Source organism: Gymnoscopelus microlampas (genome assembly GCF_963454915.1).
Source record: "Gymnoscopelus microlampas genome assembly, chromosome: 18".
In the NCBI taxonomy this organism is placed as follows: Eukaryota; Metazoa; Chordata; class Actinopteri; order Myctophiformes; family Myctophidae; genus Gymnoscopelus; species Gymnoscopelus microlampas.
In genome coordinates, this window is record NC_139955.1 from 5,524,097 (window position 1) to 5,538,875 (window position 14,779).

Here is a 14,779-nt window from a genome sequence, read left to right on the forward strand (position 1 = left end):
TCTAGCAGCAGATCACAAAGGCTGTGCAGGTAGACCACATGTCATGCACCTAAAAAAAATAATGATTTAAATGTAAAAAAAAATATTTATAAACTAAAATCACAAAACTCCTCCTCTTCTTGGCATGTGCCACTTTAATGAAGGTGATTGACATCAAGGAGGGCCTGTCGGCTCCCTTCATGGCTTCTATAGTATAGGCAAACACCCATCTTGTTGAGCTGGACATTTTAAAAGTAGTCAAAAACGTGTGGGCACTAGAGGTCTTCACGGGTCAAATATAAAGACCCCGTACCCAAATGGACCCGTGAAAAAATTACCCGGAACCGAATGGACCCGGCCTATAGTCCAATATGAAGGACCGATACCCGAATGGACCCGCGAAAACATTACCCGGAACCGAATGGACCCGGGCCATTGTAAGAAATCTGAGTTCCGGACCAGGACAGTACAGAGAGCTGTTGGAACCCGACCCGTATAGAACCGTGACATGCAAGAACCAAACCCGGGTCGGAACCCGGGTATTTCGGGTTACATGCTTTACCCAAAGACCTCTAGTGGGTACCCCTGATGTACATACTTCCCTAGCTATTTCTTACCTTACTTCTTGTTATTCTTAATTTTTGATTTTGTTATTGTTGTTATTGCTGCTACACTGTTGAACCAAAACCAAATATTTTTACTCTTGGCTCCTCGTATATGTAACAAATAACATCTTGAATCTTTTAATCCAGGATACAGCAGCAGCTATTTGCATCCCAGTCTCATCAGACAGGGAAGCAGTCTTTTAGTTGTGACCAACTAAAAGATGTTCTATTGATTTCTGTACAGAAGTACTGATGTATGGACCTATCCCATGCCCTAATGCCTTTCTCCCCCCCCAAAAGGACACCCGAGCTGTGGACTCTGACTTTGTGTTAATGGACAGTAATGCCACGGCCTTGGCAGGGCCCAGCGCCTTTCAGATCCCATACCTCATACGGCAGAAGATCTGCAGCAGCCTGGATGCCCCCTGTCCCAACGGAGCCGACTGGAGAATGCTTGCACAAAGACTTAAATTGGAGAGGTAAATAGCTACGGTACAACATCCTTGCGCCTTATCTGTTACCCTTGAGCGCAGCTGGAAAAAAAGATAGATTACGGGTGGGATGGGTCCCCCTAAAAATACAGTGGAATCTCTTTGCCCATTCCTCTCGGGAATGGAGGGTTGCTCTGGAGAATTTGATGTTCGGGGACACAGAAATGCATTGAAATTCCAGTCCTTATCTGGTTTAGAACATCGAAACGTGCAGCCAGGCAGGCGCGCTCCCGCCGAAGAGCTCTGCACCTTCTGTTATCCACTTTTGTTGTGTTTCTTAGATTGCACAGATCAGCAAGGAAATTCCACTAATTACACACAATCAACAGAAAATATTTTTTGCATCACTGTATTATTGTTGGGGTGGGGGGGGATAATCATGCTCATGCAGTAGAGCGGTGGGATCAGGGATTCGAGGTGCAGTCATACACACATGGATCTTACAAAGCTAACACTAGAGGTTTAACGTGGACTGATAGCTAGCTGTCATTCCCCTTCTAAACCACATGACCTTCTTCAATTTCCCCCTGATAGACATAAGCAGCTTACAGCGGATGTGTCCACAGAAAGCGTTTATTTTGATTTTATTTTTTTCCACGACGGAGCTCTTTGAATATCAAACGTATGAATGCCTAGAGCGCTTCAGAAGCACACACGAGCGAGTATTGTTGGTAGGTTTTAATGTCACATCATCTGCGTTATTAGCACAAATAGCGTAGCCGAAATAACGGATAGAATAACGGATAAAACGTGGATGCCAGAAAAGGAATGTGTTTATCCTCTACCGTGTTTGTTGATGTTTTCAGTCCTGCCTCTTCCTCGATTTTGATTGGTCCGTCGAACAAAGTGACATTGATGATTGCGACTCCTATCCCAATCAGGACTGCAACTATCGATTCTTTACTAAGCGATTGTACTACCGATTACTTTTTTGATTAATCAAATAATCGATTAAACACTTTTTAAGCACATTATATACTTAGCCGCACAACGGTGTTGTGCAAAATTTAGAATAGCAGATCTACAAGCTCACATGTGTCACAATGCGACTCACCTGGTAGATAGACTATTTTCAATATTTTTATTTACCATTCTAGCATTCCACCAAAAGACGCTAAGATGTGAGGCGCGGAGAAGAGTAAGAGGGGCTCTACTAGCGCGTCTTTACCATAGAAATGTATGGCATAAGAGCGCCGGCAGCTCAACGAAACACATTTCCGTTCTACAATCTGCTTAATGGTTATACCTGGAAAGTTAGCAAGCTGACTGGCCTGCACTAGACCACAAGATATCAAGAGTAATGTGCCTGTGCCTGGCTTATACTTGTTACTTAAAAAACAGGTTGTTTATCACCGTTACTGTACTTTATCATCGGATTGCCTTTACACGAAAGGAAGGAGCCAAGACATTGATCAATTAAACTCCGATTTAACTTCTTCCTGGTAATGGAATCAAATACGTACACTTCGTTTAGTCCAATCAGTTTACTTACCCCAATTAATTCTAAATTGAATTGATGCGGTACAGCTTCAATTAACAGTGTTTTGTCCAAACGTAATCGATTCTCATTTACGCCCTATAAGGGAAACAACGCCCTGGCATTGTTTGGGCCTCGATCGTCCTTAACAACATGTTTTACTGGAAATGCAGTAGCTCGGTGACATTTGGTCATGCAGTGCTTGTGTGTTTATTATGTGTACAGAATTCAGACTGGGGGACTAAACGTGACCAATCAATACAAAATTAAAATGCCAAGAACCTTGTATTTGATTTTTACTCCCTGGTGCTGTGCAAATAGCTGCTACTGCAACACACTAAGCCAATGCTTCACCCAGTAATGTGACTGATAGGGGCTGACCATGCTGGCGTCCACACTGAATCCTTTTTATGTGATATCGTCTGTGTCGGGTGGAAACCTCAAATTAAAAAAATGCGAAGTAGCAGATCAACAAGCTCAAAGCGCGTCGCTTTGCGCCACGTTTTTGTGGATCTGCTGCTTTTGATGCTTTTGTGTGATGCTGTAGTATGATCAAGTGGGGCAGAAATTTACGAAAAAACACAAAGTTTTAGAGATGAGAGGTTTCTGCCCCACAGCGACGATATAACAGAGAGGATCGTGAACAGGCATATTTCTAACGAGCCCTTTCCCTTTTGTCGCCTACGCTGCATCGCACAGCGTGAGACAATTGAAAGGAGGCGGTGTGTGTACTATGAAATTCATTTGGAATAAAGAGCAACACAGACATTAAAGTTCTCTGCCTCCTTGTCTCCCTGCAAAGTAACCATACATCTTCATCATCATCGCCATCATCACAAAAAGGCGAGGCAGAGTGTAAAGTGAATCGATGGATTTTTTGTTAAGTGACTTTCTCTGCCCTAGGAGGGGTCTGTCTGTGTACTCTGTCCAACTTGTCTCAAGGTGAAATAGAAAGACTGTGCGACCCCCACACTCCCCATCACACGCATACACACAAACAGCCTGTCCCCCAAGTCCACAAAAAAACACGCACGCACTCACGCACACACACAAACACACACACATGCGTGAGTGTGTTTGCACACAGCACACCTACCCCGCAACCTTCGTGCCAAGAGTTCATGCTATTTTTTTTCTGTGTCACATGCGCATAACGGTCTATATAACAGTAACAGTCAAAGCCCCAGACATTTGGAGAACAGAAAAAGGCCATTAAATCGAACAAGCCTCCTGGAGATACCTCAGGGATCAGCCCTGAGTCCACATCAAATGTTCAGCGGCTGCCTGGGACGGACCACTGCTTTGTTGTCATTGATTGGGTTTGATCCTAAAGGTCCTGCTCCTGAAATGGGAAAGGTCGCTTCCGACTCAAGTGTGAAAGTGCATAATCGTTGCTGTCGGGCAGAAACCTTGTATCTCCATATTTCGACCTGTTATGTTTGTTTGTTTTTCGTAAATGAATGCCCTACTTTTTCGTACAACAGTGTAGCACAAAAGTTGCAACGCGCTGTGACCTATTTTAGCTATTGAAAGTGAAAAGGGGTAATTTTGTCATTTCGCACATTTTGTGGGATTTACAAATATTGAACCAATGAAAAGTATTAACTTCCATTGGAACACAGGTTATTTTTTTCCTATTTCCTGAAAAGTTACAGTTTTGGACATACAAGGTTTCCACCTGACACATAGGATTTACAATGGGATTTAGGGCCTGTGTCACCATCAAATGAAAAAGAAGGAAGCTTAGGCACTGTAAGTGACCCTTCTAATGAAAATTGCATGAGATCGACTATTTGATGGTATATCTTGAAGGTCTTCATTGAGCAAAGTCTAAAGGATTATTAGCCTTTTGTTAGTGTTGTGTCTTCTATCTTTAACAGCACTTTGACATATATATCAAGGCATGCCACGATACTGTAAAGTGCGCTATGAAGAATTGGCTTTGAACGACTCACAACATACAGTATTTCAAAGAAATAACAGATGAAAGAGTGTCACTGAAGCTTTGCGTGGGTTTAGAGAGAAAATGTAATGTGTACATGGCATCCTTTGAAAAAACGTTGTTATTCACTCTCATTGACCTTTCTGTGTCTTTCTCAATCCTTCCCTTCCCTCCTCTCCCCTCCTCTCCTCTCCTCTCCTCTCCTCTCCTCTCCTCTCCTCTCCTCTCCTCTCCTCTCCCCTCCCACAGACACATGAGTTTCTTTGCATCCAAAGCGAGCCCCACCTCTGTGATTCTGGACCTGTGGGAAGCACAACACTTCCACAGCGGGAACATCAACCAGCTGGCCACCGTCATGGCAGACATCGGCAAGCAGGAAGCCATGATATTCCTGGTGTCCGACGGCGAGTGCTAACCCGGAGAGGGAGAGAGACTGGTGCAGAGCAAAGTACAGTACCGTGCAGTACAATACGGTACGCAATGACGACGACGGTAACTGCGAGGCGGGGAAGAAAAGAAGAGCTCGTTTGTTCGTCTGCCCTTCTCCCTGACATTAGAGGATAGATTCAATGAAAAGAATTAACGTAGGTTCAGGTTTCTCTTTCCCCCTGTAAAAGGAAGATATCTTTAACAAAAAAAAAGAGCTTAATGTGGCAGAATGAATGGATGAGGGAGGAGTTTTTGGACACAAGTTCATAAAAGCAAACACAGTTCCGCTGATCTGAAGTCGGCCCTTTATGTTCAGCCAAAAGAAAAAGATTATCTTTTTTTCTTTATTTTTTTTACCTCTTTTTTTTCTTTTCTTTTTCTTTTTTTGGAGCAATGAGAGATTAAAGTAGTCTAAACCCTTGGTTTTACTTGAGACTTAAAGTCACATGAAGCATTTTGTATAGACAGGCCATACTGTACAGTACAGTACTCTATGTCCTTATATCCAATAAGGAGCAATATGCAAAAACAGTGCTACTTTTAATGGCCATCGTTAAAGAGAAATACATTGAGAATTTTAAAAATAAGAGATGCGACAAAAGCTAACGTTGCCATTTTTGTCCACATTTACAAGAAACGGTAGCGCTGTGCTAGCCTTTTCAGGTAAAAGACTAGAGGGTATTTATGCAATTGGCTGTTTCACTGAATAACATTATTTTTTGACATTGAATACAGTTACGACAAGGTCATCAGGGTCTGTGAACGTCACGTCACTCCCCAAACCCAGTGGCATTATATATAGGTGTTCCGCACACACATACGCTATACGTTATCATCATCTATCTCTGAACAAGACAGGGAAAAGCTGTAGCAAATCATGGACTAATAGGTTGCAGATAGATTTTGTGTCAAAACCCCGCAACATGCCTCAGTGGCGTCTTGTTTGCCTGTTTTAAGTCAAGCCGGTATCACAACTGTGAATGTAACATCTCCATTCTGTGAGACGCTCCAGCAGCTTTTCTTGTTTTTCAAAATCGATACGGAGGGGGTTTGGGTTCGTTGAACTTCTGAGGGAAAGTGTGAGTAATATCTTCACTGAAGTCACATTTCAAAAGCCATTTATATTTGAAGCCCGGTGACTTTGATCTATCCAGTTTATTTCGAATCTTATATTAGCCAATGCTTCATCGCAGTGGGTTCTCTAACGATTTACACAGCTTCTGAAGGAGGGCTGATGGGCATTCTAGAGGCATACTGTACATCGTCACTGTCGGGTGGAAAACTTGTATGTCCAAAACCGTAACTTTTTTCAGCGAAATGGAAACAAGAACGTGTGTTCCAATGGATCCAATGTAAAGTTATTATTTAGTCACAAGCACTTGTTGTCTTACTTTTCATTGGTCCAATATTTATAAAAACCCACAAACACACTTGACCACTCTTTCAAAAATGTTCAAGCATTTTCAAAAGTAGCAAAAAATAGCAGATCGACGAGCTCACAATGTGTCTCAATGCGACGCTTTGGGATCTTGTAGATCTGCATTCTTTTGCTAAGACGAAGTAGAAACATAAAACGTTGCGTTATGGAGATACGAGGTTTCCACCCCAACAGAGACACGACATATACGCCGTAGTGAATGTCTTGAAAACTCATTTCCAAAATGGCATTGCCAACCTTATTAGATTACTACCGTGGGAGAGAGAGAAAGTGTGTTAAAGACCAAGCACAGCCAAAGGGAAGTATATATGGGATATTTTATTCTCTTCAGCATGAATAATGCAGGAAGACTGCCCCACAGAAAATCTGACAACAACAAATTATCTTCACCAAATTACTCACAGTCAAAGGATAGTTATGCAGCCTTGCTTCATAATTCATAAGCCATTGTTGGTGGGAATTCCTCATTTGCGCCGTGGCATATAGACCACGTTAGGTCACGCGTCTTTCATGCCTATGATAAGCCTTCTTTTTCTCTCTCCGTGAAAGTAGTAGGAACGTCTTTCTTTTTCATAATGTCATATGCCTAACGAAAATGCTTGGAAAGTTGCTGTTGTTTTTGTTGTTGTTTTTTTTGCCAAGACAGCGAATAATGTCATAGCGGGATTCATGCAACAAAGCATAAACTGTAACTATCAGCTCTCAATATTTAGCCGCTTTGCATTAATTTATTACTCAGTCATGGTTTATTAATGGAGCTGTCAGCTCAGCCTCCTAACATCACTTTATCTTTTTAGTAGAGCAGATCGCTTTACAGCGGTGTCAAAAGTTCAGAGTAATCCCAAATTAGCCATATAGTCTCTACTCTCTCCTTCTGCCTCAGGGTTGCATGCAGAGGTGTCTGATAAAAGCTGCCGAGAAAGCCCCCTCCCTGAAAGCCCCTTTCAATAAAACAGCTAAAGCCCCATGACGTGACCCTTGAAATACAAACAGGAGCAGGTCTTTACGATTGTCAGCTATTTGGAATGTACATCTATGTCTGGTTTTCCCTTATGGTCTCAATGTGTGAAAAAAAAATTTATTGGTCTTTTTTTTTTATTCTGTTTATTTTCCCTTCCTTTATTTGCACAATGAGAAAGATGGTGCACACTGTCTAGAACTGGCAAAAACGTTATTACAGAATGACGTTTTGTTCCTTAGACCTTCATCTAAGGGCCGAAACGTTGTTCTGTGATTAAGATTTTTTTTCTCGTGGTGCATTTGAACTCTCCGTTTGTTCTGCGCACCTGTCGTCAGCGTTTTAGGTGTGCATCTGCCTTTCTTCAATTTTGACCGCTTGTTTATTTGAAAATGTGTTCTTATTTGTCTTTTCATGGCATCACAGCGCCTGTAATTTTCATCGCTCCGTTGCTTCTTCGCTTCACTTCATTAAGCAGGCAGTTCCCAGACCAACAATAAGACAGACCAATATGATTTGTTGGAGAGATGCCATGACAATTACAGTTTTTTTTGGCCAGTTTCTCCTCATCTCGACACCTTTTGATCAAACCCTTTTTAGATAATATGGCAACACCACCTTAAAAAAAAGAATCTTACATTTTTCATGTAGAAATAAATCGTCAAATGAAATATGTAAATAACTTTTCTATACTCGCTGTGTGCTGTCACTTTACATACTGTATATCAGCAGAATTGGTAACCAAAGTTTTATGAACACCATGTGAGGCCACACCGTCTTCATATTGTATACGTCGGCATCATTTCATCGTTTTAACCGTGTTTTAACTAGTATGGTACTGTATGTACCGTCACACGTGTGCGTCTCCCCTATATTGCAGATATATATAAAAAAAAAAACGAAACCATTTCTTTATCGCATTCTCGCTGTTGTCTCTGACGCAATTTCATGCTATCTGTTCAAGCAGTAATATATGTCAAAGATTATTTTATCACTTTGTAAAGAAATGTAAATTATATTTTAATATGAAGCCAAAAAAAGAAGAAGAAGACACTTAACTGGCGCAACATTTGTCAAGTCTAAACCGTGACGTGTTTTGCCTATAATATAATACTGTTGTTTGGCGATTCTAGCAGTGAAGACTTTTTTGCAGTGTTAAGGGTTTAGAGACTGTTTTTCAAGAAGTTTCTATACATATGTTCTGTTTGTCCTTTTCGCTGCATTATGGCTACCTGACTTATTTCTATATAACTGTAAGCATTTAAACACAAAAGGTGGAAATTGTAACTACGCTGAATCCGTGTGGGGAGCTAAATCGGGGCGAGGAAAGACATGTGAGTTCTGCGACACTGACAGGAGACATTTGTTAACCAGGCACGTTTTAGACGAGCCGTTGACAGTTGGTCAGATTAACGTCTTTTGAAGTTTTCCTGATTTATATTTTTGTCGTACGACGGTGTCTCACACACGAAAACAGCAGATCTTGCGTGGTGGAGCTTGTAGATCGGCTATTTCCGGTAACGCGACAGCGTCGTACGGCACAGCGTAAATTAGCTGTACTGCACATCACCAGCCACCGGGGGGCATTCGCTCAGATTATGTGTAGATCGGGGGTGTCTAACAGCATCATAATTTATGACTGAGTCCCTCCCTGCCTGAAAGCTCTGTATAGAAATAACTTCACTTACATGATTTATTAAAGGATTTTAAAAGTTCGTCCCATGGTGATGAGAAATAATCCTGTTATGTTTCACAACTGTACCTTTTTTATTTTAAGTGTAATTCATTACTATTCAGTGTCAAGGGGTGTGTGTGTGTGTGTGTGTGTGTGTGTGTGTGTGTGTGTGTGTGTGTGTGTGTGTGTGTGTGTGTGTGTGTGTGTGTGTGTGTGTGTGTGTGTGTGCCTACCTGTCATCGTTCGTGACTGAATTCAATTTTCTTTTTAAACTGAGAACAACACTTCTGTACCTGTGAGTGGTTTTCTATTTAGTTCCTTGAGTCAATGTTCCTTGCCTTTCTGCAAGTCAAAAATGCTGTACTTATAAACATGCCACAGCGCTTATGCAATTGTATAATTCCTTTTTTTCCCCCTTTCTTTTTTTTTTTTCTTTTCTTTTTTTAAACCTTTTTGTGTTCCTTATTGTCGACGTAAATTGTTGTCAAAACTTTTGTGGCAAAGGAAAAACTTCTGCAAAAGGAGATTTTCTGTACTTTTTTGGACAATGATATGGATTTGTGGGTAGAATTTTGGAAATTCGTTTCTAAGTGCTTTCAAGTATTTACTTGGCCTTATGTATATATCTATCTATGATATTTCAGAAAGGTATGTATAGTAATTCAACCTGAAATTGTTGTAAATAAATTATATATTGTTAAATGAAGGACTTGCTCTTTACTTTCACTATTACTGTATATTTTAGAATTCATAAAAAATTAATACTATTACTAGATGTTTATTAACCATTATGTTAATGCTTAAGTTATATTATATTTTAATTGTTAATGTTACCCTAATGGTTAATAAGTAGTATGTTAAATATTAAGTGAACATCATCTGAGCCCTTATCTGATGATGATTATTATGACGATAATAATAATAAAAGGCATATACTTGAACCTATTTCATCTCGGTTGATCGCTTTGCTCAGGGATACCTTGACGCATTGCCGGGACCGGGAATTAAACCTGTGACCTTCTGCTTCACACTATCTACCAAAAGGTTCAACTCCAGAAGATGTCTGGATGTTCGAACCATAGACTGTATAAAAAGAATGGACTAAGCCACACCATTGGTTTCCACAGACCGTAAATGAAGCCGATTGTTCAGGAATTTCAAATCCGCCATCTTTCAATATCGCGTCATATCGTGTCATATCCTGCAGAATGCAACCAGACCATTATTGCTTGGGTAGCTTGTCAATCAAGAGCGGAGCGGGGAATAAATACTATTGGTTGTGTAGCTTGTCAATGAAATTATCCCGCCCCTCCTAGAGCATAGCCTACTTTATCATAAATTTTAAAATAAATGGGACAATAATTTACCAAAACGCATATCATGATGATTGAAAGGAGACTTTAAACTAGCGACTGGAAGCATATAGTATTTGTTTGTTTATGAAGGTAAGGTAAGGATTATTAAGGTAAGAAAATCAAGTCTAAAATTTGTCAAAAACCCATCCGCTTGCACTGAGATAAATTATTTCTGACACCAGCAGGGCTAAAACAGCGAAACTACCTGGGATCATGTAGAGCACTGGTTCCCAAACAGTGGGTCGGGATCCATGTTTGGGTCATGGACCCAATTTTATGGGTCACGAGTAAATATCGGTTTGTTTTCGTCCTTCCGTCCGTGTGTCATTCTGTCATTCTGTTTACAGCTAATCTCCGGCACCGTTGGCTTGATCGCAGCGAAACTGTGCACACACACTCCCTGGATGCCAAAGCAGAACCTCTGCCCCAATTTTTTCACATGGGCCTGTTATAGCGCCACCAGGAGGCCGATTTGTGCAAAACCCATTTCTTTATATTACTCCTACAGATTTTATCCAAACAACACGCAAATCAGTACACAGTATCTCTATAGTCATGTGATCAACACAGATCTGTCCGATTTTCCATATTCCATTCTGATTGGCTAAGGTTGGCTTCCAAAGTTTGCAGGATTGGTCCGTTTTGAACAAAATGCCTCAAATCATTTCACACGCACATTCCCACTAGGCCGAGGAAGAAATGCCACTTGAAAATTTTACAATCAGCCTCATGGTGGCGCTATAACAGGCCGATTTGCGTTTTTAACTATAACTGCACCGATCTGCGTGAAACTTTGCACGCACACTAGAGGCCAAGGAAAAACATCTGCCCTACATTTCGCCTTTTATAGCGCTGTGGGTCTGTTTTTGATATGGATGCTTCAGAATGAAGAGTAGAATAACATTGGCTGGATTTGAACTCAGTACCAGTATCATGGTCAGTATCAGTATTATGGTCAGAACCAGTATCATGGTTAGTATCATGGTCAGTATCATGGTAGTATCATGACAGTATCATGACAGTATCATGACAGTATCATGTCAGTATCATGGTCAGTATCATGATAGTATCAGGGTCAGTATCAGGGTCAGTATCATGTCAGTATCATGGTCAGTATCATGGTCATTATCATGTCAGTATCATGGTCAGTATCATGGTCGGTATCATGGTCAGTATCATGGTCGGTATCATGGTCAGTATCATGGTCAGTATCATGGTTAGTATCATGGTCAGTATCATGGTCAGTAATATCAGAATCACAATCAGAATGTATTGTCATCATACCGAGGTACAACGAAACATGTCAGTATCATGTCAGTGTCATTAAGGTTCAACTTTATTTGTCAGCAACACCAATTACAAAGTAAAAAGTACATGGAATTTATTGAAATTCAACCAACCAGCAGACACTGTCTCAAGAGTTGAGATGTTAGAAACTCAGTGTTAAATGTGATCTGTGTTCAAAACTAAGCTTCTTCAATAAATAAATAATACAATCTATATAAAAAATGTAAACTACCTAAAAGTGCAACATGGCTCAAGTGCAAACTACGCATGTGTCATCATGGTCAGTATCATAATTTATGTTCTCTGTCTTCTCTGTTTAATACCTTAATTGATTATGTCAGGATGAAATATGGCAAATCGGACAGGCATGACTATAGAGATGTATATCGATTTGTCTGATGTTTGGACAAAATCTGTAGGAGTAATATAAAAAAAATGTTTTGCAAAAAAAAAAGACGGGCCAAAACATAGTCTAGGCCACACCTTCGGCCTGGCGGAGACAACACTTAGCGCACAAGGAAAACTGCAACGAAACAAGAAGTATGGTGACATGTAGTGGAGTGAAAGACATAAGTTATTTTTTTTTTAAAGGGAAAAAAGGAAAGGTTAAGTACACATACTGTACTCATGGCCCATAAGAAAGATTTGTGTTTAAAACGTATTGCGTTTCAAAAGTATTAAGAAATTGTCAAAGAAATGTCAAAATGTAGATCAGGTTGGTTTTGAACCCAGGACCTTGGATCATGTAGTGTCTTTGCACAGTGAGCTATTGAACTTGTTACTCATTGGAAGTCAAATGGATTCATCAGAAAAAAGCCAGAGGCCTGTTTCCATTGTGCTCAAAACTGCTCCATAAACATGCAGACAAGCAATAGCACAACAAACAACCATATATATATATATATATATATATATATATATATATATATATATATATATATATATATATATATATATATATATATATATATATATACACATATACATTTAAAACAAATAAAACAAATATGCAGTTGAAAAAATTCAACTGCATATCTTGATATATTTTGTTTTTATCGTTGTTTGGTGTTAGTTAAATCAGGAGGGAAACAAATATGGAGCAGGCAGCATGGTAGGTCACTGTGTTAAGACTCTGCCTACATGATCCAAAGGCCGTGGGTTAAAATCTTCCTGCTTCTTTACTGTGAAGAATGTTTTGAAGACTAACATCCAGAAACGACACTTAAAAGCACTAAAAGAAACATGTATAAATGTGTGAAGGTGCCGTAGGGTAGCGGATAGTTGGTGGACACCTCTGTGGTCTTTGGCAAATACCACACGGCGACCAGGGGCACAGGTTCAATTCCAACCCCTGCAAGCAAGGTCACAGGTTTGTCCAGACTCCAGCCTAAGCCAATACTCATCGATGTACTGATGTACAGTGGGGGTGGTGGAGCAGTGTTGTTCCCCGCTGTTTCCAGACAGTAAAGTTTGGGGGTTATGGGCTTATGGCACACAAAAAAACACCCACCTGAACTTTTATGTAACCCAGATAACCAACAATAACAATTACGTGAGGTCACTTCCTGAACTGCACTCCTCCCTCCTCACGGGAACGCAGAGTAGCAGCAGCTGTGTGTTTCAGCCCAGACGAGAGAGAGGGAAGAACACAGCGCAGGTAAACATGCACCCGAGAGAGTCAGGACAGAGTTTGATACAGATGAAATCAGTGTTATATTATACGTTTGCAATGCAGTGCAGAAACCTGTGCGTGTCTAACTTGTAGTCTTAAGATTGTTTGCCCGACAATCAGTGTAAAAAGACTAAGAGTGACAAAGTAACCGGACGTTTGGGGAAAAAATGGAAGAATTTTTAAACTACAAGTTCAGAGAGTTCAGAGTTTGTTCGTTTTTTAGTGCTAACGCTAATGCTAACTAGAGCAGTGGTTCTCAAAGTGGGGGCCATGCAGGAACTCTCGGGTACAAATGGACCCTTACAAGTCTGTAACTCAGACAGTGTACAAATGGAACCAAATGAACCCTATACAGTTCCATTTGTACACTGTGAGAGGGGGTCCTTGAAAATCGTGAGCAGACGTTTTCTAAGACACGGTTTAACTTCATCAGTTGGGCTGGGTAGTCTATTGATGTTTTCTACCTGAAGACAAAGAGGACAACCCAGGGCTTTGAGCTTCACTTAAAGTTTCTCTGGCAACGTGGGATGAAATAGAATTAAAATACTCAAAGATTAAATTAAATAAAATGAAATATAATAAAATATTATTCCTCTTATCCCTATAGTTTGTGAGCAACTTTCCCGGAATAATGGGTAAACGAAGGGTCCTGCCATGATCCAGAAAGCTGCACACAAACCTCTGCCAAAACCTTCACTCAAAATGCACATACAGGCAGCTGTTTACCATCCTCCCTTCACTCAGGCTGTTTGCTTTCACACCCAGAGACAAAAGAAAGGAGAACAGCTTCTGTATTCTTTCCTAGACTAATTTTCTCTGCCTAGTTCACATGTCATTATAATACGTCTGGAATTCAGCCAATGTTTGACGTCTGGAATTCAACCAATATTTAATTTGCGAAGAGAATCCAACTACTTATTTTACGAATAGCTTGTCCCCCAACACTTTCTCACACATACACACATGCCTGGCCAGGACTAACACACACACACACACACACACACACACACACACACACACACACACACACACACACACACACACACACACACACACACCTGTCACCTCCGCCACCCCCACTTCCACCCTGCCAGCTGAGCAGGGGAGAGGGGGAAGACAGACTGATGAATATTTTTTTATCTCCATAGTATTATGTGTGGAAATAGATTCCAATATCAAGTTGATCAATGACATTTGTCCTATTTTAGGGATATATTGAACAATGTTGTTCTCACATCAATTATCAGAATATAATTCTACATTTTTATCGGATTTTACAGCAATTTTCTAATTAAGGAAGTTATCTGAAATAAATTCATAGCATCAACATTAACCTATTTTTAGTATGACAACGAATATGACATCAATATCTCAAAGCAAACCACACAGTTTAGAACATGACTTCTTAGGACATGATCCTTTCAGTTGGCTCCCGAGTTTCCTTGTACACTTCTGTGTTGTCCAGCATTGC

The 14,779-nt window shown here is 40.4% G+C and overlaps 1 protein-coding gene across 1 annotated transcript in view; it reads left to right on the forward strand.

Moving 5' to 3' along the window:
- The window catches only part of unc5a (unc-5 netrin receptor A), a gene marked incomplete at its 5' end in the record, with an annotated part of 423,634 nt that extends 418,469 nt beyond the window's left edge, over positions 1-5,165 (forward strand). Inside the window, 2 exons of the mRNA XM_084040981.1 lie at positions 885-1,063; positions 4,744-5,165. Coding sequence (XP_083897107.1) covers positions 885-1,063; positions 4,744-4,909 — 345 coding nt within the window. The 3' untranslated portion in view covers positions 4,910-5,165. The remainder of the gene's footprint in view (positions 1-884; positions 1,064-4,743) is intronic.
- Positions 5,166-14,779: the final 9,614 nt, after the last annotated feature.